Raw genomic sequence first — 24,907 nt, 5'->3', positions numbered from 1 at the left:
AAAATTACTTTGAGAAAATTGAGATACTTTAAGTCGCTCGATGTCAGAATGTTTTAGCCTTATTTTGTTGTTTTCCTTTTTTTAAGCTCAAACAGGAAAAGGCATAAATGTAGCATTATTTTTTATTCAAAGTGTTCTAAAATCTTTGGTCTTGCTCTATAGAAAAAGATTTAAATGCTGCTAAAAATGGTGGCTTTTACCATCTAAGTGGAGCCAAATGAAAAACAGGGGAGGGTCGAAGTTGGTGGGGAGATATGATTAGAAATTACCTAAGGAAATGGGAGCTTCACTCGACAGAGTAAAAGATGTGGCTTTGGGTTGAGAGGAAGCAGCGAAGCAGAGCTTATGCAGTTTCCTCATATATTATAGTGCTGTCATGAGTTGTTAATTGTTAGCAAGTGTTGTGACATTGTCTATCTTTTTGTTCTGTTTTCACTGACACTTGAAAGCATTGTATAAGCGTCAGCTGTTTATCGAAAACGAAAAATTTAATTCAAAGCACAGAGCTTCACTAGACGGATTTAAGAACGAGTTTTTGAGTTAAAAGAGCTAAAGCAAAGGGCCAAATAGGACCTTCTGCAGCTATGTTGTCCTTACTTAGCTTAGGGCTGTGATGTGCTGTTAGTTGTTACTAGATGATGCAACATCGTTTACTGTTTTTCAGTTTTCATTGATTAGTGAAAACGTAATATCAGATTCATTTATCTCTTCCGGTGGATATATGCTATTCCATGTCTGGAATTTCACTACACAGAACAAAGGGCGAAGCTTTGGGTACAAATGGTCGAAGTAAAGGGAAAAAGTAGAGCTTTTGCAGTTTTGTATTCCATAAGCAGCTTAGTTTTGCGATGATTAGTTTTTAGCTAGTAGGCGTTGTAACGTCGTTTTTCTTTTTATTCTGCTTTCATTGGTATCTGAAGACAAAATACCAAATATTTAGCTGTTAAAATGAAAATATCACATTTATTTAAATTCGAAGCTTCACTAAATGGAGCAAAGGGTAAATAGTGAGAATACAAGATTGGAGTAAACGGCAGAAGAGGAGCCTGTGATACATAGTTGAAGAGGAGCCTGTGCCTGTGCTGTTGTCCTCACGCAGCTTGGTGCCGTGATGAGATGTTTGTATTTTAAAGACGCTGTAACACCATTTTTCACTTTTCTCTATTTTCATTAATCGCTGAAAAAATAATACAACGTCATTTGTCTGTTCAAATGGATATAGCTCAGTCTAAATCTGGAGCTCACCTATCAATCAAGCAATTTATTTAAAAGAAACACAGAAAAAATTACAGAAATTTAGACCCTCACAAAGGCTCTTTGGCCTGTGAGAGTGGGAGACTAAACATAACATTAAACAATAGCACTAAAATCAAACAGAAGGATAAGAAGAAAAAAAGAAAAAAAACTAAACAACACCAAAAACTACCATGCCCATTCAAATAAATTAATTCAATAAATTGAAAAGGAAGGATAGAGGGGGGAAAAGGAAGGAGGAGAGAACTAACTGTCTAGGCATAAGAGGTGGTCAGTTAGCTGTTTGAAACAACCACCCCTTTACTCCTAGACGGAGTAAAGAATGGAGCCTTGTGCTGAAAAGACTAAGGTAAAAAAGTAATGTGATAAATTGTTAGTAGTTAATAGGTATTGTAAAATCGTTTATCTTTTTTTCTCTTTCCATTGATATCTAATAACATCAGCGTCACTTAGCTGTTCAAATGGATATAACTCAATTTAAATCTGGAACTCCACGAAATAGAATAAATGGTGAAGCTTTGTGTTGAAAGGGCTTAAGTAAAGGGGAAAAGAGGAGGTTGTGCAGCTGTGCAGCTGTCCTTACTTTGTTGAATGCTGTGGTGAGTTATTAGTAGCTAGTAGGTTTTATGAAATTGTTTGGCTTATTGTTTCTTTTTTCATTGTTATCCGAAAACAGCAGCATCATTTTCTGTTCAAATTCATGTATGATATCCTAAATCCAGAGCTTTACGAAACACAGCAAAGGTAAAGCTTTGGGCTGGAATTGCTGAAGTAAAGGGCAGAAGAGATGGTTGTGCAGCTGTGTTGTCCTTTAGTAGCTTTATGCCGTGGTGGGTTGTCAGTAGTTAGTATATGATGCAAATTTTTTTATCTTTTTTCTCTGTTTTATTAATATCTGAAACATAATACCCGTGTCATTTATCTGTTCAAATGAATTAAATCTGGAGATCCACTAAATAGAATAAATGGTGATTCTTTGTGTTGAAAGGGCTTAAGTAAAGGGCAGAAGAGGAGCTTGTGTGGCTGTGGTGCCCTTACTTAGACTAGTGAATTGATGAACTAGTTGTTGGTAGGTGTTGCAACATCGTTTATCTTTTTATGTTTTCATTAATATCAAAAAACATAAAACTAGCTCCTGGTTTCCAATCCCGCATAAATTCCACTATCCTCTTATACTATATAATAAAATATTTACTATACAGAAAATCCTACACTTAAGCCTTTTCTTCTTTAAGTCATATATGACAGAATGTTATCTTGTTGTAAATCAGATTGTCAGAACTATATAAATCAAGAGACCTGATTAAATATTTAAAGATTTTAAATATTTAAAAATATTTAAAGATTAAATATTTAAAAATTTTAAAGATTCCGTCTCCTTTTTATCTTCAAAATTTCTTTCTGTTCTCTTATTCCCTCTGCAAATGAATGCAATCAGGCATATCTCAAATTTTACCACATATTTATCTCATCCAAGTTGTCACGATCCAATACCTTTCCCATGTTATATAACTAGTCTCTAATGTAGTTTCTCGCCTTCACAAATGTGGAAAACGTCTTTTTCTGTTTTATCCAACATTAAAAAGACTTGCTCTTTTATTTGACATTGAGGCACTCCTATTCGTCAGGATACTGGACTTTTATTAAGATTTTCTAAATTATGAGATTGAGAGGAAAGCTATGAAGAGATTTGACCTTGTTTGCACTTTACAAGAAGTGATTTATATCTATTTTTAGCAACTCTGGGAGTTCCTTTTTCCTAATATTGATTCTTGTGATATTCATTTAGAAAAAGGGCTCTTACCAAGGTTTCTGGGGCTTTTGGGATCTCAAACAAAATACTTCAAGAAACTTTGACCTTCAATATTAATTTTTTCTTATTTGTTTTAGAATTAACTTTGATTAATATTTTAATTGGGCTAACCTAATTAATTTAAAAACGGTCACTCCTATATAATTATATTATAAAGATTGAAACAATTATTTGGAAGAAAGAAAAGGAATGAAAAGAAGAAAGAGTATCCTAGAAAAGGACTTCACCTAAGATTTACTGAAGGGACTTTCTTCTTGAAAACACTTGTTCAAAACGTGTTTTTTTAACCATACACCCAATTGGCATGTCACACCATTCACCCCAGAAAAATTCATTAGTTACCCCCTCTGAAATAAGTGGGCTTAAGGTCTTAAAACAAAAGGAATTGAGCACCCATCTATATAGTTTAAGCCTTAATTCAAAGCTCCTTCTTGCAAACTTAGTCTATTCCCCAAAAACATTTTATAATTGAGTCTCAAAGTTTTTAAATCTCCTGGATTTCAGGAAAGACAATTATCGAACACCCTTGGTTCTGCGGCAAAAATTATATAGTAATTATTAGGTGACAAACCCAACTATAGTCATGGCTACTACCCACTTGCTATGATATTATTTTCTCAATAATTGTACACTCGGTCACACCTGATTTATTTAAATGAGAAATTTCAAACTCATAATATTACCATTACAGTATTGCTTACATATTTCTTTTAAATACTCATTAGCCAAAAGGACTGAACAAAGTTTCTTTCAAATACTACTACAACTTACAAAATTTTTGAAACAAAATGAGATAAAAAGATTTGGTTTTTCCCCAGATACGACATCTTTTGAATTGTTTTAACTGTCACTAATAAGGATGAAACTACTCCTTTCCTAAAGTAAAAATGATTCTCAAAACAAAAACAATAAGAAAGATTTAATTCTACCACCCAGGGAAAAAATTATATCTGTGTGCTACTTACAATACAAATAAAACGTAAAACGTGTTATTTGATTTAACAAAAAGACATATTTCCAAAAATAGCTCGTATAAACATTGCCAAAATTATTAAATTAATCACAGAGCCAAAAATTTTTAAATTAAAATTAATTACTCATTAACTCTTCTTCCCATACATGCTAAAATTGACTTACAAATATAATTTCAAATGCTATACTTAATTATGTATTTCCACAGTCAAAAACATTGATGATAAATAGGGAACAATGAAAGTTAAAATTTTTTGGCTAATCCACCTATGTGGCTTGGTCTAGGAGAAGAATTGAAAAATAACAATTAAAATAGAGTAAAAAGACTAATAAAACTGTGTAACTATTCCAAATGGGCTAAAGAAACTGCTTTTTACATTAGCAAAAGGGGGAAATGCTTGGGCAGAATAGTAAAATAAAAGTATCGATATTAAGGTAGGAAAAATCAATAAAAGACAATGCCTCTCCATCTTTATTTTGCCTTTAATTTTCTACTCAAAATGCAGAACTGTCTATCAAACAAAATTTTTTCATCATCTGGATGAATTTTAACAGAAATTTGATCTTTTTAAGGATAAAAACATTTTTGTGTTCTAAAATCTATATTCAGGCAAAATTGGCCAGAAATGACCATTGAAAAAGTGTGTGTATCTAGAATCTTAATCTTAAACAATACTGTCTTTTCATTTCGAAACAGATGAAGAATATGGCACCGTTTTAGAGGGCAATAAAGAGGGCAAGACAAATGGTATCTGAATCCAAACCGGCTACTTCGATCCTCACTACCATCACCTTCCCCTGCCATCATTATCTCGTTCTACCGCCAAATTTTGTAAATATTACATGTTCAAACTAAAGCTTGTTCTGTTTAAAAATGGTGATGTAAATAAAGACATTTTTTCAAATGAAAAAAGCGCAAAGACCTGAAAAAGGCCTAAGAGGATCAATTGGCCAAAAATTTGCGGGTTGAACCGTCTTAGGGTAATACCCATGTCCGGCTCAAAATTCATTAATAATCGTAGAAAGGGGCATCAAGTCCAAAACTGTAAGAGGATGTTTTATTTAAATTACACCCGTTTTTTCGCTCTTAAATTCTGCAGGAGGGAATAAGTATTTTTTAATGAAAATACAAAAAATATATTTCCCCAACCCTAGGGGGCGGTGGCAATTGGGCTTTTTTCTTCTTTTTTTTCAAAATACAGACAAAACTTATTTTTCAAGACGTAGCTTAAATTTTCAAGACGTACCCTGCTTCTCTTTCTCCTTCACCCCAATTTGGCACCCCTCACTGCAAACCCTAGGTAGAGTCTTCTCGATTTTGTTCTGCTAAATATTTTAATTGTACTACAGCTAGACTTAAGTTTAAGTCATATTTTTACGAATGAAAATAACTAGATAACCAAACTTTTACCTCTGAACAGCAATCTAATGTTATAAAATATTCTCCAAAGCAATTTTCTTGAGAAACAAGCATACCATCGAAGAAGTTGGAATTCTGGAAAAACTCAGAATCTTATTATCTCGAATAAAATTTGCCTGGCCTGCAATAGGATTCTGGTAAATGTTTAGCTAGGAATTAAGAAGCCTTTGAAAATAAGCCAAAAGAAGTGAGATTAATTGAGAGGGAATAGAAATCTGAAATAGTGTCTACAATCAGAAAAACAATCTAGAATGTTATGCAGTCTAATAGTATCACTGGATTGAAAAACAAAATTTGCTTGCAATCGAATGATTCAAATTGAATGTAGTTGATAGTCCGTATTCACGGCCACACTTAGGGGGCTTTGAGATTTTTACACCCTACCACCTCCCCAATTAAAGGTAAAAAATAAATACAAATGCGTACTTTCTGTCTAAGACATTTGATTGCTAAGACAGCCAAAAAAAATTCAATCATGACTCCCTCACTCCCTGAAACTGTTTGGAAGTTAATTGTTCAACATAGAACTGAGTTTTTGTAATATATTCAATTATGAAAGTGAGTTCCTTATTTTTGGGACGGAAATTTGAAATGCGAATTTCAGCTCTACTTTTGGGGCAAGAAAAAATGTGACTGCACCAACCGATCCACTGAAGAAATTTGCATAGAAATAGTTTTTTGTATTAGAAATACTTTGTCAAAAACTCACCCTGCAAAGCCACATGAACTGAACCACCTGATTTGTGCAATGGTACTTAATTTAGAAATTTTCAAGATAGAATAAATTTGAAGGTTCATTCAATGTCTTAATGTTGTCAGGCTCTATTTTCATGTTTTTTCTGTTTTTAGTAGAAACTAAAAATGTGTACTTTATTTCTTTGGACTGGAATTTTGAATGTCTTGCGAAATCAATAAGAATTCCAAATAGGGATAGGTCCTTTTATTAGACAGTGAAATGAAAATATAAAACAAAGACTCTAAATATTTCGATGACACAGTCGGTCATTATCATCAGTAGAATTACTAACGTATCAAAATTAAAACAAACTACTTTTATGCTAAACAAAATATTCGCTTCCGGGTCAAAGCAAGTTACAGGTCCATTGACTTAAAAAGTTCACTTACTGTTCTTGAATTTTGTTAATACTGCGTTGAGTAAAGGTGGTACAAGTTTCATCGAAATTGCAGGTCAAAGCAGGTTACCGGTACAATGAATTAGAAAGTTCACTAACTGTTCTTGAATCTTGTAATACTGCGTTGAATATTCTTCTAATTAAAAATGAAATAATGCTGAATTTACAGGTGCTAAATTTATCATTTTATTCTTCTAATAGCAAATGAAATGTTGCTGATTCTGAAGTTGGTCTGTCATCCCCATATACGACGTTACTATTATTCTCTATGACCACACAGCCTTTTCTATGACGAAATCAATAAGAATTCCAAATAGGGATAGGTCCTTTTATTAGACAGTAAAACGAAAATATAAAAGAAAGACCTGCAATTTCGAAGAAACTTGTACCACCTTTACTCAACGCAGTATTAAAAAATTCAAGAGCAGTTAGTGAACTTTTTAACTCAATGGACCGGTAACTTGCTTTGACCCGGAAGTGATTATTTTGTTTACAGGTCAAAGCAGGTTACCGGTACAATGACTTAGAAAGTTCACTAACTGTTCTTGAATCTTGTAATACTGCGTTGAATATTCTTCTAATTAAAAATGAAATAATACTGAATTTACAGGTGCTAAACTTATCATTTTATTCTTTTAATAGCAAATGAAATGTTTTATATTTTCATTTCACTGTCTAATAAAAGGACCTATCCTTATTTGGAATTCTTATTGATTTCGTCATAGAAAAGGCTGTGTGGTCATAGAGAATAATAGTGAATGTCTTGCTACTGAATATTTCATAATGAAATTTCCAGTCACGTTCTCTTCTCCTTGGAACAACTTCTGTAACTAAAAACAACTAACTGCCTTTCCAGCGAATGTTGGCTTTTAGTTTTTATTTGACTTTTACTGTTTACTGTAAATTATATTTATTGTTTATAATTATTTTTATTTTATTTTTTAAAGAACGATTATTTACTATTATTTTAAATATTTCTGTATATTCCTTAGTTCATTAATGTCTTGAAAAAGTCCTTACTTATTTGGATTGTTTTCTCACTGTATAAACTAAACGGAGAAAATAACAAAACAAATATCAGGAAAAAACATATCCAGAGGTAATTTTCCTCCTCCAACGGGCTGTAACTATTACCATGAAATATTCAAGGAGGGTGACTCTACTAATGTTCTAAAATAAAGATATTTCTTTTAGAAAAATGAACCTAATAGATATAAAGAACCAGAATCAAAAGTAGAAATTAGAATTATATTTAACCACGATTTTGGTTATATGGATAGTTGTAAAGAAGCATGAATTAAAGATTACCCTTTCATAAGTCGGTAAGACATAAGACATAACTATAAGACATAACCATAAGACATAAGACGGCTTGAATAATGAAAAAATATTTTGCCTAGCTTTTCATGAGACAGCTTGAATCTTAACAAAATATTTTGCCTAGCCATTTATGATTTTTTGGCAAAATATTTTGCCAAAAAAATCATTGTGATTAAGTCGTTTGCTATTATTAATTTCTCGGGGAGTTTAAACTAAAGTTTCAAAAGTTGGAAATTCGGAAATCTAGCAATTAAAACAGCTATTTTTCTTAAATGATTTTTTTTATGATTTTTGTATTTTTTCTTTATTTTATGTGAGGTTTCAACGGGTGTTTTTTTTTGGTCTTAGCTAAAAATTCGCAAACGTCGAGGCTACAAAGTCCCTTTAAACTTGATTTATTTTAATTTTTCTTATTAGAATTCAGTGCTTGTTTAAATTATTACTCTAGGTAAGAAAATGAGGAAAAAATTTTCATGCACCTTTCCTAAACAGGAAGACATTTTGCTACAAGTTCCGTCTTTGAAGGTTAACAAATACTAGCAAAAAATAAAAAGGGGAAGGCTTCCTAACCAGTGGATTCTAATTTACCTGTTTGGAATTTAACAAACAGGTAAAAACCTATAGGAATTTACCTATAGGAATATTTACCAAAAACCTATAGGAATTTACCTGTTTGGACAGAGAGAGAGAAATTCATTTTTATTAAAGACCAATATTCACAAAAAAAAAAAAATATCAAACAGACCTACCACGTGAAAATCTATACAGATTTGTTTGTGGCAAGACTCAATATTTTACTCACTTACTACATATAGGCTATATTGAAAGAAAAAAATACAGTCATATAAATAAATAAGAAATAAACCTCATGGGAACCGCGAACCAATACTTACACAAGATAGAAGACAGAACACAGCCCCCCCCCTCCTTCACCCATCCTTATTCATTAAGAAATTCTTTAACCTATTTTAAAAGACGACACACTCTCAGCCATCCTAGTGCTTTCCGGAAGACTGTTCCATACCGAAACGAAAAATAGACACGAAACGAAAGTAGACACGGTCTATTTTCTTACATAAAAGGATAAAAAAAGATGCTATAGCTTGATCGGTCAATTCTGATTACTTGTAAGTGATCGTTTTTTTTTTATTTATTTGAATATTCACGTATTCAGTCTTACAAAATTTTGAATTTATTACATAGTGCAAAAATAATTAACTAAAATATAGTTATAAATATAACAAAATCTAAGAAAATAATAAAAAATAACTAAACGAAGATATAATAAAAATCATTCTTGCCAAAATTTTAACCCTAACGTACACAGTTGTTATTTGGTATAGGAGGGGGTCGAACTAAAACTAGAAAAAATAAAAACCTATTTAACATTGTTCTTAATTCAATGCATGTTCTGCATTCTATAGAAATAAAGTTTGTCATTGCCTATTTATTGTCTTTGTCTTTGCAATAAACGTATAGTTTATAGTAACTGATAATCCTTCTTGAAAAAAAAAATTTGGCAATTGTTTAAAAAAAATCGTATTTATTAACATGTTAGGTTTTTTTACTATTAATTAAAAAAACCTTTTTCCGCAAAATAAGTTTTTCGAAGAAAAGTAAAGAACTCCATTAAACAAGTAATGAGCAAAAATAAAATCTAATAATGTACCAAGCGTGAAACTAGCACAAATCAGCATCGATAAATAAATGAAACCCAAAAAGGAACAGAAATTACAATAAGTAACCGAGTCAAACTCAAAACGAGCAGAAATTAACATAAGTTGGGTTCAAAACCCCTATGCCTTCCCAAGGCCACAACAAAATTTGCACTTTACTGAAAAAATACAAATGAATGTGCATTGTCAGTTTAGTATACATATAATGATATTTTGTAATCAAAATGCTAATATTATTTGGTTAATTAAAGTTATAAAAGTAAAAACATTTATATTTTTTTTCAGTAAATTGCAAATTATGTTCTGGCTTTGGAAAGGTATAGGGTTTTTTAGCCCAACTTATGTTAATTTCTGCTCGTTTTGAGTTTGACTCGGTTATTTATTGTAATTTCTATTCGTTTTGAGTTTCATTTATTATTCGATGTTGATTAGTGGTAGTGTCACGCTTGGTAGATTATTTGATTTGATTTTGGCTCATTTTTTGTTTAATGGAGTTCTTTACTTTTCCTTGAAAAATTTATTTTGTGGAAAATTTTTTTTTAATTAATTTCTGTTCGTTTTATATTGACATAGTCTTTTCAGAGAAAAAGAAAATAATACTTTAAATATTTTCGTTTTTTTAAGAATTTTTGGCCTGCTATTTGTATGCCGGAGAAAAAATTTCAGTAATTTTTAACCATATAAACCCTCTTAAAAATCTGTACACAAATAGAAGTGTTCAATTTAGTTTCATACCTCGTCTAGTTGACCTGAAATGGAAAACTTGATACCATCTGCAAAAAAATCAGTTTACTTTCTTTGATAGCTTGGATACACTTTCGCTATTTTTATTTGGTTAAATTTTAAGAGCAGAAGCAGTCCCAAAAGTTTGAACATAAAACCCTCAGTCGTTCTTGGGATACTGCTGAGATACCTTATTGGGAATTAGCATTAACACAGAGTATTTTGATTTAATCTTATACCAACTTTTAGTTATTAAACATAACATGAAAAGGCAGGGTGGGCGAGGGAGGGGGATTAGTTTCCCTCCAATCACTTTTGACTATTAAAAAGAGCATGAGCCCTTTCTATTTTCAATCGGATAAGCCCTTTTTAAGTTCCTACGACAACTCCTTCGATACAAAGGGCCCTGGTCTAAACAACAACAACAACAAAAAATAATACATTATACCCATATCGATCTTTTCCAAAAAATTTCAAGCCTTCCAATCACTTTTGACTATTAAAAAGGGCCCAAAGTCTTTCGATTTCCAGTAAAATGAGCCCTTTTTGAGTTTCTACAACAGAATGTTCTGTAAACACCTTGTATACCCCCAGGGCACAAATTACAAGCCTTACCCACAGGACTGTGAGGGCGGTTGTCGTCCTCCGAAAAATGATTTCCAGAACTTTCAACTACATTAAACAAAATGGCTATCCCAAAATTTTGATTGGATGTGTCTGGGAAAATGGTGGGCGTGAGAGGAATGTGTCTGGGAAAATGGTGGGCGTTAGTCTTTTTCCAATCACTTTGAACTATTAAAAAAGGCACTAGCCCTTTCAGTTTCCAATCAAATGAGCACTTTTGAAGTTTCTACGACGACGCTTTCAATCAAAACCTTATATGCCCCCAGGGGATAATTTACAACCCTCGCCCTGAGGGCTGGGAGGGTTGTCATCCTCACAGACCTAATTTACAGAACTTTCTACTACGTTGAACAAAATGGCTATCTGAAAATTTTGATTGGATGTGTTAGGGGGAATGGTGGGCGTGAGAGAGGGGTTAGTTACTGTCCAATCACTTTCAACTATTAAAAAGGGCACTAGCCCTCTCATTTTCCAATTGAATGAGCCCCTTTTGAAGTTTTTACGACAACTCTATCATTAAAAACCTTATATGTCCCCAGGGCATAACTTACAACCTTTCAATTTCCAATCGAATGAGCCCTTTTTCAAGTTTCTACGACAAACATTTCAATAAAAACCTATATTCCCCCGGGGCATAACTTATAAACCTTGCCCTGAAGACTGTGTGGGGAGTGTCCTGTTCAAAGGTATAATTTCCTGAACTTTAAACTACGTGGAACAAAATGACCATCTAAATCTTTTGATTGAATGTGTTGGGGGAAATGGAGGGATTTGAAGGGGTTTTAGTTGCCTTCCAATCACTCGACTATTAAAAAGGGTACTAGCCATTTCAATTTCCAATCGTATCAGCCCTTTTTGAAGTTTCTACGACGACGCGTTCAGTAAAAACCTTTGTAAAGACCTTTGAATTTCCAATTGAGCGAGCCCTTTTTCAAGTTTCTACGACTTCAAGATTTCAATAAAAACTTATATGCCCCCAGGGCATAACTTATAACCCTTGCTCTGAAGACTTTGACCGGAGTGTCCTGCTCAAAAGTATAATTTCCTGAACTTTAACTGCGTGGAACAAAATGGCTACTTCAAAATTTTAATTGGATGTGTTTGGGGAAATGGTGGGCGTGGAAGAGTTGCCTTCCAATCATTTCTACCTATTAAAAAGAGCACGAGCCATTCAACTTTTAACTGAACGAGTTCTCTTAGAAGTTTCCGCAACAAAGCTGTCTATAAAAACCGCGCATGCCCCCCTGGAGTAATTTACAACTCTTGCCTTAAAGGTTTTGAGGGGGTTGTTATCCTCAAAGACCTAATTTCAGGAGCTTTAAACTACATTAAACAAAATGGCTATCTCAAAATTTTGATTGGGTGTGTTAGGGGAAATGGTGGGCGCGAGAGAGGGGTGAGTAACCATCCAATCACTTTCGACTATGAAAAAGGGCACTAGCCCTTTGAATTTCCAATCAAATGAGCCTTTTTTGAAGTTTCTATGACACCGCCTTCTATAAAAACCTTATATGCCCCCAGGGCATAGCTTACAACCCTTGGCCCGAGGGTTGTGGGGGAGTGTCCTCCTCAAAAACATATTTTCTATTTGGAAATCAATTACGCTGAAAAAAATGGCTATCTAAAAATTTTTTTTGGATGGTTTTGGGGTAAGGATGGGCCTGGGGTGGGGGCTAGTTGCCCTCCCATCACTTTTAACTGTTAAAAGGAGTACTATCTCTTTGAATTTACAATCGAATTAGCTTGTTTTGAATTTTCTAAGACAACGCCTTCTCTAAAAACATTATATGCCCCCAGGGCATAACTTAAAACCCTTGCCCAGAGGGCTGTGGGGGAGTGTCCTCCTCAAAAACATATTTTCTATCTGGAAACAACTACGGTGAACAAAATGGCTATCTCAAAATTTTGATTGGATGTGTGTGAAGAATGATGGGCATGGGGGGCTAGTTGCCCTCCAATCACTTTCGACTAATAAAAAGGGCACTAGCCACTCCAATTTCCAATCGAATAAGCCCTTTTTGAAGTTTCTACGACAACTCCTACGATACGAAGTGCCCGAGTATGGAGAACCAAAAAACAACACATTGTGCCAACATCGATCTTTACTTAGGCAGCGCTAGCGCGCTGCCAATGATATCCTGTGACCATTTGATTCTTTTGTTAGGAAGAAAGCCAGTTGTTATAATAAAATTTATATTGTTCAAAAACATTTTTGTCTGCTCCATTTAAAATTTGTTTCTTAGTTTGCCTTGGATCACTTGTAAGTTTGTAGCCGTTTTGAAGAGGTCTTTGAACTTGGTTAGGAACATGTAATGTTTATATTAGCAACTTGGTTTCCAGAACATTAAACTTCCTAATGCCTTATTTCCAAAACAATAGAGTTTTGAATCAAAAATTCTAAAGAACACTTACAAGATATAAAAATAAACAAGCAAAATAAATAAAAGAATGATAGATCACACGAGAGGAAAAAACATTGCAAGGAAATAATATACTCACTAAAACACATTCCATACGAAGTGGCCGGGAATATAAGAGAAAAAAAGCAGTACAGAGGAGACACCTCGCACTTTGCTAACTCAGAACCACCACATTGATCTGGGCTGAAAATTGGGGGAGGGAGGATTCCCCCAACCCTAGATTTTTGTTCCCATTCTGTGCCCTAAACTTTGATAATTGAAAGCACCACACAGAAAAAAAAGGCTTCTCATGATTACCTATCTCGCACTACAAACCTCAAAAGAAGAAGGAAAAAAAAATTAAATAAAAGATCACTTGAGGGAAAAAAATCGCTAAGAAATAACATACTCACTAAATAAAAGCACATTCCATACAAAGTGGCTGGGAAAAAAGAATGAATAAATAATACATAAGAGACGCTTCCCACTTAAGTAACACGAAGTTAGTAAGTTCACCAGGGCCATCAATTGGAAGGAGGAAATACTTCTTCTCCCTGGACTTTTTCCTCCCCTAGATTAAAAAAATACCTTTTTTGGGGTATTCTAATAATAAAATGCCCCTTTTTGGGTATTTTCATTGAAAAGCTGAAGAAAAACTCAAAATAGCCCCCGCACCTATATTTTAAAGATAAATTTCGCTTCTTCTGTCCCTGTATTTGATACCGTTACTAACCCATTATGAGCTCACTACTTGTAGTTGGCTTTCCGCCAAGATTTATTCAGGTTAACTTATTCCAAAATTCCTGTAAAATAACTGGTTACCCTAGATATTTGTCTGCAAAAATATAGTTTAAAATTCAATTATTTTTCTATTCATCTACCTAACTATTAAGGAATATTCCATCTGTCTTCATACAAGTTGTGGATGTCAAGAGAATAGGGCGATTAACGATGCAGAAAAAAGTCATTAGCCAGTTCGGAAAGGAAGCTGGCTGAAAAGCAATAATGAGGACAAGATTATATTCTCCCCTGACTTTCATATCCTTTCCAAGATTTTCTCCCTTTTTTACAATGATGCTTTACTTAGATGATGGTTACCTTACGTGAGGTTTTATTAATGGCTAAAACTTGATTGTTATTCAACCCTGCTGAAGACTTGCTTACACCGTATCTTTACTATGGCTTATTTAGGCGATGTCGGGTGATTAGATACAGCTTTGGCTCGCCAAATATGGCTTTTATCGGAAAAGGCACTTAAGACGGGCCTGATTTGCCTTTGAGCCTTAAGGAGCACCAATAGAAACTAAAGCTGCCAGAACAAGTAAAGAAGCATGGTTTACTTCAACTGATAAAGCAGTAGTAAAGATACGCCTTTACTGCCCGATCCAGATAATAGTCACATTTCCAATATAAAAAAACAGTTATGCACGACTGCAGTGCTTGAGATGCATTCTGTGCGTAATTTTATGAATTTGGCGTACTTTTAGAACGTTCACACACGTAAGGCTAACACACACGAACGAGCCTAATACACACGTAACTTGTAACCTAAACTATCAAAACAACAACTTGGTGAAATCAAAGACCCTCGTGAAGTGATGAGAACTAAAGAATATCAAAATCTTCAGAGAATCAAAGACTTATTGTGTTTAATTATTTTGGTATCGGAGTTGCCATGGGCCCAAGGGTCCCACCCGGGATCCCTCTATCATAAAAAATGTCAGCTTTTGAATTTTATATGTGTGTATGTAGCTTTTATTTAAAATGGACCCTTTGTATTATTTGGGGCCCTTGCTTCTAATGCTGCAAAAATCATTTCGTTTCTACAGGCACAGTTTTTATTATATTTGACCATTTTAATTTATACGGATATCATGAAATTCTTACCTAATGTCTAGTGGCTACAGGGCATCTTGGAAAATAAAGGGTAGTTTGCTGCTGTACAATTAGTGTTGGCCCTTTAATTACCACTCAAGCCTTTAATGTACGTTTAAACGAGCCCTTCCTGAACTTATACGATCCCCAGTTGTGTATGATGAAGCCTGAGAAAAAAAGCAATCCATAGAAGACGCAACACTCTTTACGAAGTTAAAGCTATTGTGTTAACTAAGATAGACAGTTACTTTGCTTGATTACGCATAGTAGTTTTCGCAATTTCATCAGACAGTGGCCTCTCTAAATACGCCTGCACGAGTGAATCTCGAAGTCTACGTGTCTTCATTCTATAGCATTTTGTACGCATCGATATTAATCTTAAAATTTTATTTGAGATTCAATGATTAGGGATTCGTGATTATACTGTACTATTCCATTTCCCTTTTAAGTTTATCAAAAGCATTACCAGCACAAGCGGTAAATTTTATGATTTCTATTTCTGGGCTTTGTTCCTAGTCATTAGGGCTTCCCAATTACTTTAACTTTCTAATATCCTTTAGAGCAGGAATCGGCAACCTTTTTTGACTGCGGGTCAAAATCAGCCATAATACAGATATCAGAGGGGACGTTTGGGTGAGATAAAAGTCTTTTAGTGAATGTACTTTTAATAACTGCAATACTAGTTATGTCACTAAGTAACAAATCATTTCTGAACTGTTGGTCAGTATCTTTGGCCGTATCTTCAATGCAGTGAACTTTTCTAGCTGGCAGACGCAGTGTGGTCATAGCTGATTATAGAATTCTTTGAGAATTTGTTTTGTTCTCCTAAATTTCTTAAAAGTTCAGCAATGGAATCAGATTCATCCTCATCTATTATTTCACATCTTAAATTTACAAAGAAAAGTGTCGCTCATTATTTTAAGTCTTTGAGGTAATTACATATCTATATAAACTACATATCAATTTGTTATCTGCTTTGATGTATCCAGACTTTCTCTCAAACATTAATGTCTTATAATATTTTTATATATTATACTGACTTTCAGGGCTAAAGTGGGTCACTTGAATGTAAATAGGTTACTCAATGACCCGTTGGTCATAGGTTGTCTACCCTTATTCTAGATCGTCATAATTGACTCTCATTATTCGGGCTGACATTGCACTGAAATTGTTGTAGGCCTACATGCCTTGATTTTTAATCCTTATTGACTGTCTCATACCCACATATTTCACTCCATTTCAGGGCTCAGTTGTTTGTGCTAAAATTCTTCATTTAGATTGGCAGTGAAGCTCACTACCGCTGAAAAATATCATTACAAGAGTCTTACTTTTATTCAACTGATGACTTCCATCGAAATCGTATATCCAATAAATTCAGTCCCTTACATACGCAAAATCACGAGGGAACGGGAGCAACCCTGTTGAATTACAGAAGAGACCTGGGGCTGTTCCTTCAGGGTCTATAATCGGTTTGCATAATTTAAAGGTGGTCTTTTGGCCGGATGACTTAAACATCCAGACCTGGAGAAAATTCCCTATTTTTCTCTTTTGGTTCTAAATCTTGTTCCTTATGGCCTGACAAGAGCAATGTCTGTTAAAAATTAGACCTCATTTTTATCTTGAGAAAGAAAAGAATGTTTTATTCCATTCCAAGGAAATTGTAATTCAAGAAGGTCTTCTCTAAAGGCATATTTTGGAAGTGGGCATAAACCTCTTGGAAGCAAACAACAGAGGGAGCGACGCAAAAAATCATATTCATGATTGTAGCTAACTTAGATCGCCTCGGCCCCTATGATGGCCAAAGACGCTTACAGCCTAGCTGGTCATGAACTTTTGAAAATTGTTTTTTTTTTGTGTGTGTCAACGACATTCTGCTGCTACTGAGAGCTCTTTACAGCAGCAGGATGCCTGATAGCTTGTTTTAATTGGCAAATAACATTAATTAAGATCCTATAGCAGTAACGTAAATTAGACTATAAACGCCGAAATATAACACCGTTATATTTTTCTTATTCGTCTTAGTATTGATAGCCAGTTACAAAGTCAGAATCACTATTAGTTCAGAAGGTGTGACCTTTTCTAGTCTTCCTTACTAATAAAGAGAATAATGCATTGAAACAAGACAGAGTTTCTTCAAATGGTCTTATTTAAACTAATTGCAAGACATGGTAAAATTCGTTCTCCACGAGCTTTAAAAGGTGTAGAATCCTTATGGCTCTTATTACAGCAATCAAATAAAAAAAAACAAGTTTTTTAAACTGAAAGTAAGGAACGACATTAAAACTTAAAACGAACAGAAATTATTCTGTATATGAAAGGGGCGGTCCCCTCCTCACCGCCTCGCTCTTCATGCTAAAGTTTTTTATTGTTTAAAAAAATAAAGTTTTGAGACAGAGTCAAACTTTAGCGTAAAGAGCGAGGCGTTGAGGAGGAGACAGCCCCTTTTATATACGGAATAATTTCTGTTCGTTTTAAGTTTTAATGTCGTTCCTTACTTTCAGTTTAAAAAACTTGTTTTTTTATTTAATTTCTGATCGTTTTTTAGTTAATGCAGCTTTTATTTTGGCTTACCGTCATTGAATAAGTAGACAAAATTTGCATAAAAATTGTACTTTTCTTTTGCTAAATGGCTGTCTCTAAATTTGGTTCTGACGTAATTTACAAATTAACTTACGTAACGAACTTCTATATTCGTATATTTTTCTTCTGGCAAAAAATACAAAGTTTCAGAATTTTGCAGATATGAGCTTGAAACCTATGTAATAGGGTTTTCTGATAGGCTGAATCTGACGGTGTGATTTTCATTATAATTCTTTCACTTGTAGGGGATGTTTCCCCCTCTTTAAAAAACCAGGTACATTTTCTCAGGCTCGTAGCCTTTGATGAGTAATACTAAACTTAATGAAATCTATATATTTAGAATCAGAATTATAAGCCCATTCTTTTGATACATTTATTGAAATCAAAATTTTATTTTTAAAAGTTCCGATTACTATTGAGTTTGAATTTTTTTAAGATTGTTTAAAAAGTACCCCTGACTCACGCACGCCGTTAATTAGAATGAATAGCTCTTACGAAAGTACTAAAACATCTTTGACTTAAAAAGCAGGGCATTGACTAGAATTTAAATCGCTTCATACAGCTAATATTTTTTTGGTCTTTTTAACTTTTGATGTTGCTCCTTACTTTCAGTTGAAAAACTTGTTTTTGTATATTTAATTTCTGATTTTTCTTAAAAATAATGATGGGAAAACCGGCATAGCAATGTCCTTCATAGCAATGTCCCTTCCCCCATGAATACTTCCTTCATGAAAAGTTCCTCCCATCTACCCCCCGACCCACCCCCACCCCCTACTACCAGAAAAAATTCCCCCTGAAAACGTCTGTATACTTCCCAATAACCAATACTAGGCCTATATGTTAACATTGGGTAAAGTTCATAAATTTCAGCCCTCCCCCTGGGGGCTTTGAGGGATTAAGTCATCCTAAAAGACATAGTTATAATATTTTCGACCATGCTGAACAAAATGGCTATCTCAAAATTTTTATCGGGTGACTTTGGGAAAAAAATGAGCGTGGGAGGGGGCCTAGTTGCCCTCAATTTTTTTGGTCACTTAAAAAGGGCACTAGAACTTTAAATTTCCGTTCCAATCAGCCCTCTCACGATATTCTAGGACCACTGGGTCGATACGATCACCCCTGGGAAAAAGAAGAAAAAAAACAAACAAATAAACACGCATCCGTGATCTTTCTTCTGGCAAAAAATGGAAAATTCCACATTTTTGTAGATAGGAGCTTCAAACCTCTACAGTGGGGTTCTCTGATACACTGAATATGATGGTGTGATTTTCACTAAGGTTCTATAACTTTTAGGGGGTCTTTCCCCCTTTTTTTTGAAAATCAGCCAAATTTTCTCAGGCACGTAACTTTTGTTGGGTAAGATTAAACTTGATGAAATTTATATATTTGAAATCAGAATTAAAATCTGATTCTTTTGATGTAGTTATTGGTATCAAATTTCCTTTTTTGGAGTTTCGGTTACCATTGAGCCGGGTCGCTCCTTACTTACAGTGCATTGCCACGAACTGTTTGATTAGGAAGGGATTCCAGGCCAACACTGCTGCACATATTCTGTAAGTGTCCAGAAAAACACGAATCACTAATAATTTATGTTTAACCAGTTATAGCGCAGTACAAAATTTTAAAAAGAATCTCAAAATGAAATTATAAAATACAACATGGATATAATGGAATCTATTGGATGCGTATAACTTCTTGGTCTTTTTGATAATTTCCAAGTATGTTCGCTTTTCTTCCCAGAATTCTGCACAATGAACAAGAAAGAGACTTCCAAAGATAAATAGTCCTTGGTAAATGGTGTGGAAGACCTGAGAAGGAACATTATTGAGAATGGATTTCAACGGCTCGATAAACACGAAAAGTTAATTATCGATTGAAAATCCTCAAACCAAAAGTTAGGTCAAAGGAATACTGCTTTTACCAAGTTCAGATAATTTCGGAAGAGTGACTATAAAAATTTATGGTAATTTTACTTACCATAACTTACCTTAACTTACCATTACTAACTTAACTTACTTACCATAACCATAACATAGCTTAACTTACCATAACTTACCTAAACCATTTTTCTTACCTTATGGTAATTTATCACTTTGTGTCTATAAGTAAATATTTAATATAAGAATGTTAGTATGTGATATATTGACTAGATATGCACCGATTAAGGTAACGTAGCCTAACGAAAACTTTCCAGAAAAACTAAAAATTTCGCCATCCTAAAGTAATCCTGAATCAGTTTTTAGTAGGGATAGATATATTAGTTTTTAGCATATTTATGATTGCATAGGACTGCCAAATATAATTGAGACCTTTACGCGTAGTTTAAGTTTCATTTTAAGTTATCTGTTTATCATAGATATCTCCTCTTCATATATTTTCTCTCTCTATCTTTCGAATTTTCTCACAAACTGGACTTCCAAATAAAGTATATTATATATACTAGAAGTAAGTATGAGAGCTTTTGGGGAACAAGAGGCTCACAAGAGGCTCACAAGGGTATGAACCAAGTATGCCAAAATTAAGGAATCATCATAATTATTAACATATCTGTAAGAAAACTATACACACTGACCAACCAGCCTTCCTCCAAAATACTCCACCCGATGCACAAATATACTTTAGTGTGCATAATTTTATCACACATCAAGTTAATCAGCTTAGTTAATTGAAGCTTTATATAAATAAACGTCTGTATTAACTGTCTATTTTAGGACAACTACTTGACTCCTTAAGAACGAATGTGCCACAGCAAGGCATCACTGCCACTGAAACAGGAAAGCTCAAAATACAATTTTTTTGAATTTTCGATTGGCCATCTCATAATTTTTCAATCTATACCAATTAGGTCCTTGATCCAAAATAGGCTGAAAACGCCACTTCGCTGTGCCAGAATCTGTTTGGCTATTTAAAAATAGAACTAAAAGTTTCAGTTTCCATTTGAATGATCACCCCCCAATTGTTTAGGACAATTGGTTTGATACGATCACCCCTGAAAAAAAAAACAAGCGAAATTTCCTTCTCGAAAACAAAATATGGAAATTCCACGTTTTGGTGGATTAGAGCTTGAAACATATGTAATAGTGTTCTTTAATGTGCCAAATATGTTCGTGGAATTTCTATAAAGACCACTTATCCTCTTGGATGCGTTTTTCTCCCTTCTAGAAAATTAGGCAAATTTTCTCCGGCTCGTTAGTTTTGAGGGCTATCTCTAAACTTAATGAATTTTATATATTTGGAATAATCATAAAGACCAATTCATTTGAAATATATATTGCTATCAAAACTCCTTTTTCTAGTGTTTGGTTACTATTAGCCAAGGTCTCCCTCACATGTAGCTCGTTACTACGAACTGATTGATTTAAATGGTAATATTGCTTATTTTCCTATTTGTACAGATTTGTCATGTCTTGTTTCCAAAAGTTGAATTTAAGGGATAGTAGTTCTCCTCTTATCTTATCCTGGGAATATTATCAAAAACAAATATATATCAAATTGTAAAAAAAAATCAAATCAATGCAAAGAGGGGAATTATATATGTAAACGAACCGAAATAATTCCTATCATGTGAGGATTGCCACCTCCTCAGCTTCTTGCTCTTTACGCTAAAGTTTGTTTTTTGATAAAAAATATGCTTTAAAAAATTGCTGAAACACATGTGCAATTGGATTGGGAGTGTATTTTTTAAACAATAAAGTTTTCAATCCAAATATTTTAAAAGGCAATAGATAAATAAAACACTGCAGTTATTCATTAGTTGTATTGTTGCATTATTAAATACTTGAAATAAAGAACTATAAAAACTTAGCATAAACAGAATGCGATTGTGGAGGGGCAATCGTTCTCATATATGGAATAATTTTTGTTCGTTTTAAGTTTTAATGTCAATCTGTGCTTTTATTTAAAATAATTTTTCGGTGTTTTTTGGAAGAATACAGTTTCTAAGATCAGTGTTGTAAAGTCAGTCAGTGAGTTAAGTGTTTTCAGTGATGCTCAGGAAAACAGCTCAGGAAAAAGGAAAACAACAGTTTTTCTTAATTTGGCTGTATTTATAGACTAAATATGGGCATCAAAAGCAACTATATTTTGGACTCCAAAATTGTGTATAGTAATGAAGGTAGAACTGCCCGAAACGCAACACATTAGGTTCTGTCCCAATGTTTCAAACACTTAAAAAGCCTGGTTGTTAACATCTTGTATCCATATTGTTATTGGTTTACCTAGCAGACAAAGCTCATATAGGGAAAAAAATTAGACGAATGAAGACAAAACAGCTTAAAATATAAGAAGTCAAGTCTATATGAGTCAAATGCTTAAAAAGTCTAATTGCCCACTTCTTGTATTCACCTTGTCATTGATCCACTTAGAGTTACACTGTCTAGTATACTGTTCTAGAAGTTTTACGATTGAGCAATAGTTGTTATTCACAAAAGCTTACATGATAAAGAAGATATGATGAAATTGGTTTTTGACTCTTAACAAAAATAGTAACAGCTGCAAATTTACCTTTCTATAATATTTTCTTAGGCTGCAACGTGGTGTCAAAGCTGCGGCAGATGTTGAATATCCGGCTGCATATAGAGGGAGCAGCACTAATTCTTCAGTCACTACTCCTGGAAGTCACGATAGATCCTTTGCAGAGTCTAGAGCTTCCACTAACTCTTCAAAATCAGGAGATAGAAAACTGGCGCAAAGTGCTCATATGTTCCACTACCAACATCAGAAACAGCAAGTACTTGCAATGGAAAGGTATCTTTTTTGGCTGTATATTTATTGCAGAATTTTTCGAAATAAAAATTTGACTGGTAAGAATGTAAATTTTCCCAAAATTTCAATTTAATGCCAATATCATGCAAATAAAACCTATAACCTGAAATACTAAAAATGGCACCATAACTTTATATATTCGCCTACTACTAGTAGTTCTACTACTAACAACTCACTGCAGCACAAACCCGCCTCAGACTTACACAGCTGCACACAGTCCTCCTCCATCCCAATTTACCTTCAGGTTTCCCTCTTTACACCCTCCCAAGAAGTCCCAATTTTCTTTGAACCCTTTCTTACGACCTCTCCCCACTCCCATTCGGAGAAGAACTACTATTTATGTGGACTAGATGGATGGCTGAAAATGACGATCTTTGACAATCTGTGAATCTTCAAACAATCTGTGACAATCTGTGATCTTTGACAATCTTCATCCGCAAAACATGTTCTAGCCATCTCAACCTTTCTCTCGTCACAGCCCAAGAAAGCAAGATATAACCACGTTTTTCGTAGAGCATAAAGTTTGAAATACGATCAGTCAGACGGGTACCCAAAGCAGTCCGTAGACAATTCCTCGGGAAAACATCTAACAAATCATCTCCTGTCTTCCGAAGCGCCCGCATTTCAAGACCATACCTCGTCACTGCAGCTGCCAATATTTTAATGTCGGTTCACAGACTTGTCTTCCTATTCTTCCAAATGAATTTCATCTGTGGAAAAAACACTCTGGCCATTGGCACTTTTAACATTGAAGTATTTTATCACTATTTTAAGTACCACCAAGTTCAAAAATCTAGCAGTGTTGACATAAATTGTTTTACTCTAGCGTTACATAAACTATATAATGTTTTTTCATAGTGTTGTGTAGCTTACTATACTTAAAATTTATGCAGAGATTTGAAACACTGTTACTAATTAGTATTTACTGAAATGAGTTATTTCTGTATGCGTTTTTCAGTTAGTGATTACTTGTAGCAGTCAAAAACGCTGGAAGTTGCAGAAATAATACAAGAAAAAGCAAAAATAACAATACAAGACGTTGTAGGCTACTGAAGCAAGACAAAAAACAAAATAACAAATGCATGCAAATATGGCAGAAAATACAAATGCTTGACGAAAAAAGCAACGATAAAAAAATTTATTGTTTTTATTTCTTTAATCCAGCTTCCTTCTAATTTTTTCTCCTTTTTGTGATTCCGTTAATAAAGGCTTCCAGATGTGAAACTGAAATAATAACAATATGGTATGCTATAGGCTACTAAAGCAAGACAAAAAACAAAATGGCAAATGCATACTAATATGGCAAAAAACACAATCGCTAGACAAAAAAGCAACGATAAAAACAGTTGATTTTTTTTATGTTTGTCTAATCTAGTTTTCTTCAAATTTTTTTCTCTCATTCTTGTGATTCCGTTAGGCTTCCAGATGTGAAGCAGAAATATTAAGTTGTTATATTATTTTACGCAAAAAAAATTTTCCAGAGGTAACTGTCTTGTTAAAAGTTTAACCTGTCTTCAATATTTTCACTCGATTTAATAATTGATGAAAAAAGAGTATAGCCTTAGAATTTATTTAATTTACACAGTTAGTGCAAATTCAAATTGTGGCACATTGACTAGAAATATTTGGGTTTTCAGGTCATGCCAAAAAATCTGCATTTTTTTTCACCAGGTTTCGCGCGATTCCAATGTATCTTTAAGTTTTCTAATGTTTCTTTTTCTTGTTTTTATTTCTTTTTTAGTTTTCTTTTGATCATAACTCGCCGTTGAAAAAATATCCCATCGGCTATTTTCAAGCACTCTGATTTAATTTCTTCCATTAATTTCTATATCCCAATTGTTGCCTAATTTTATAACCTTCCAGTTAATTCGTATTTCGTGCTCTGTGAAAAGCCACAAAACGGACTTTATGGCAACAATCCGCGGAGTCAAATACCAGACATCAAGGAAAAGCAAAATTTTAAAAAAGATCTGATTTTATTTTTCGTTTTCTACTTTAGTGCAAAACAGAAACCTATCTTTCTTTCCCAAAAACATTTACATTCTCGAAAAGTATTTTTGAAAATCCTCAACATATAGAATTTTTATATCCCAATTGTTTGTCAGTTTTTTCATAACTTCCTCTAAATCGTATTATTTTTTCCTTTTGCTTATCATTTTACTTTTCGTAAGAATATGGAAAAAAAGGGCTGCTACACTAGAAATCCCTAGATTTACTCACAGAAAAAGCGAAAATTCCAAAAAAAAATCCAAGATTTTAAACAATAATAATTCAAGTAGTCCACGCTTAGTCCAAATATATTTCTCCAAATGAAAAAGATTAGAGGGCATATCCCAACTCAATATTCCGTGCTG

At 33.8% G+C, this 24,907-nt stretch overlaps 1 protein-coding gene and 1 long non-coding RNA gene across 2 annotated transcripts in view; one reads left to right on the top strand and one right to left on the bottom strand.

Moving 5' to 3' along the window:
* LOC148941207 (uncharacterized) overlaps positions 1 to 24,907 on the top strand; it is a 324,029-nt gene that overhangs the window by 240,858 nt on the left and 58,264 nt on the right. Inside the window, exon 7 of the mRNA XM_089104013.1 lies at positions 22,314 to 22,535. Within this exon, the coding sequence (XP_088960139.1) occupies positions 22,314 to 22,535 (222 nt within the window). The remainder of the gene's footprint in view (positions 1 to 22,313; positions 22,536 to 24,907) is intronic.
* On the bottom strand, positions 949 to 22,402 carry LOC148941208 (uncharacterized). The gene is made up of 3 exons (XR_016143253.1): positions 22,293 to 22,402; positions 5,451 to 5,580; positions 949 to 1,177 (listed from the first exon to the last, which is right to left on the bottom strand). It is a non-coding gene; the product is annotated as an uncharacterized LOC148941208 (long non-coding RNA).

Source organism: Artemia sp. Qi Xiang Cuo, chromosome 18 (assembly GCF_049724085.1).
Source record: "Artemia sp. Qi Xiang Cuo chromosome 18, ASM4972408v1, whole genome shotgun sequence".
NCBI lineage: Eukaryota > Metazoa > Arthropoda > Branchiopoda > Anostraca > Artemiidae > Artemia > Artemia sp. Qi Xiang Cuo.
Note: the sequence above shows the minus strand (reverse complement) of the source record. Positions and strands in the feature narration are given on the sequence as shown.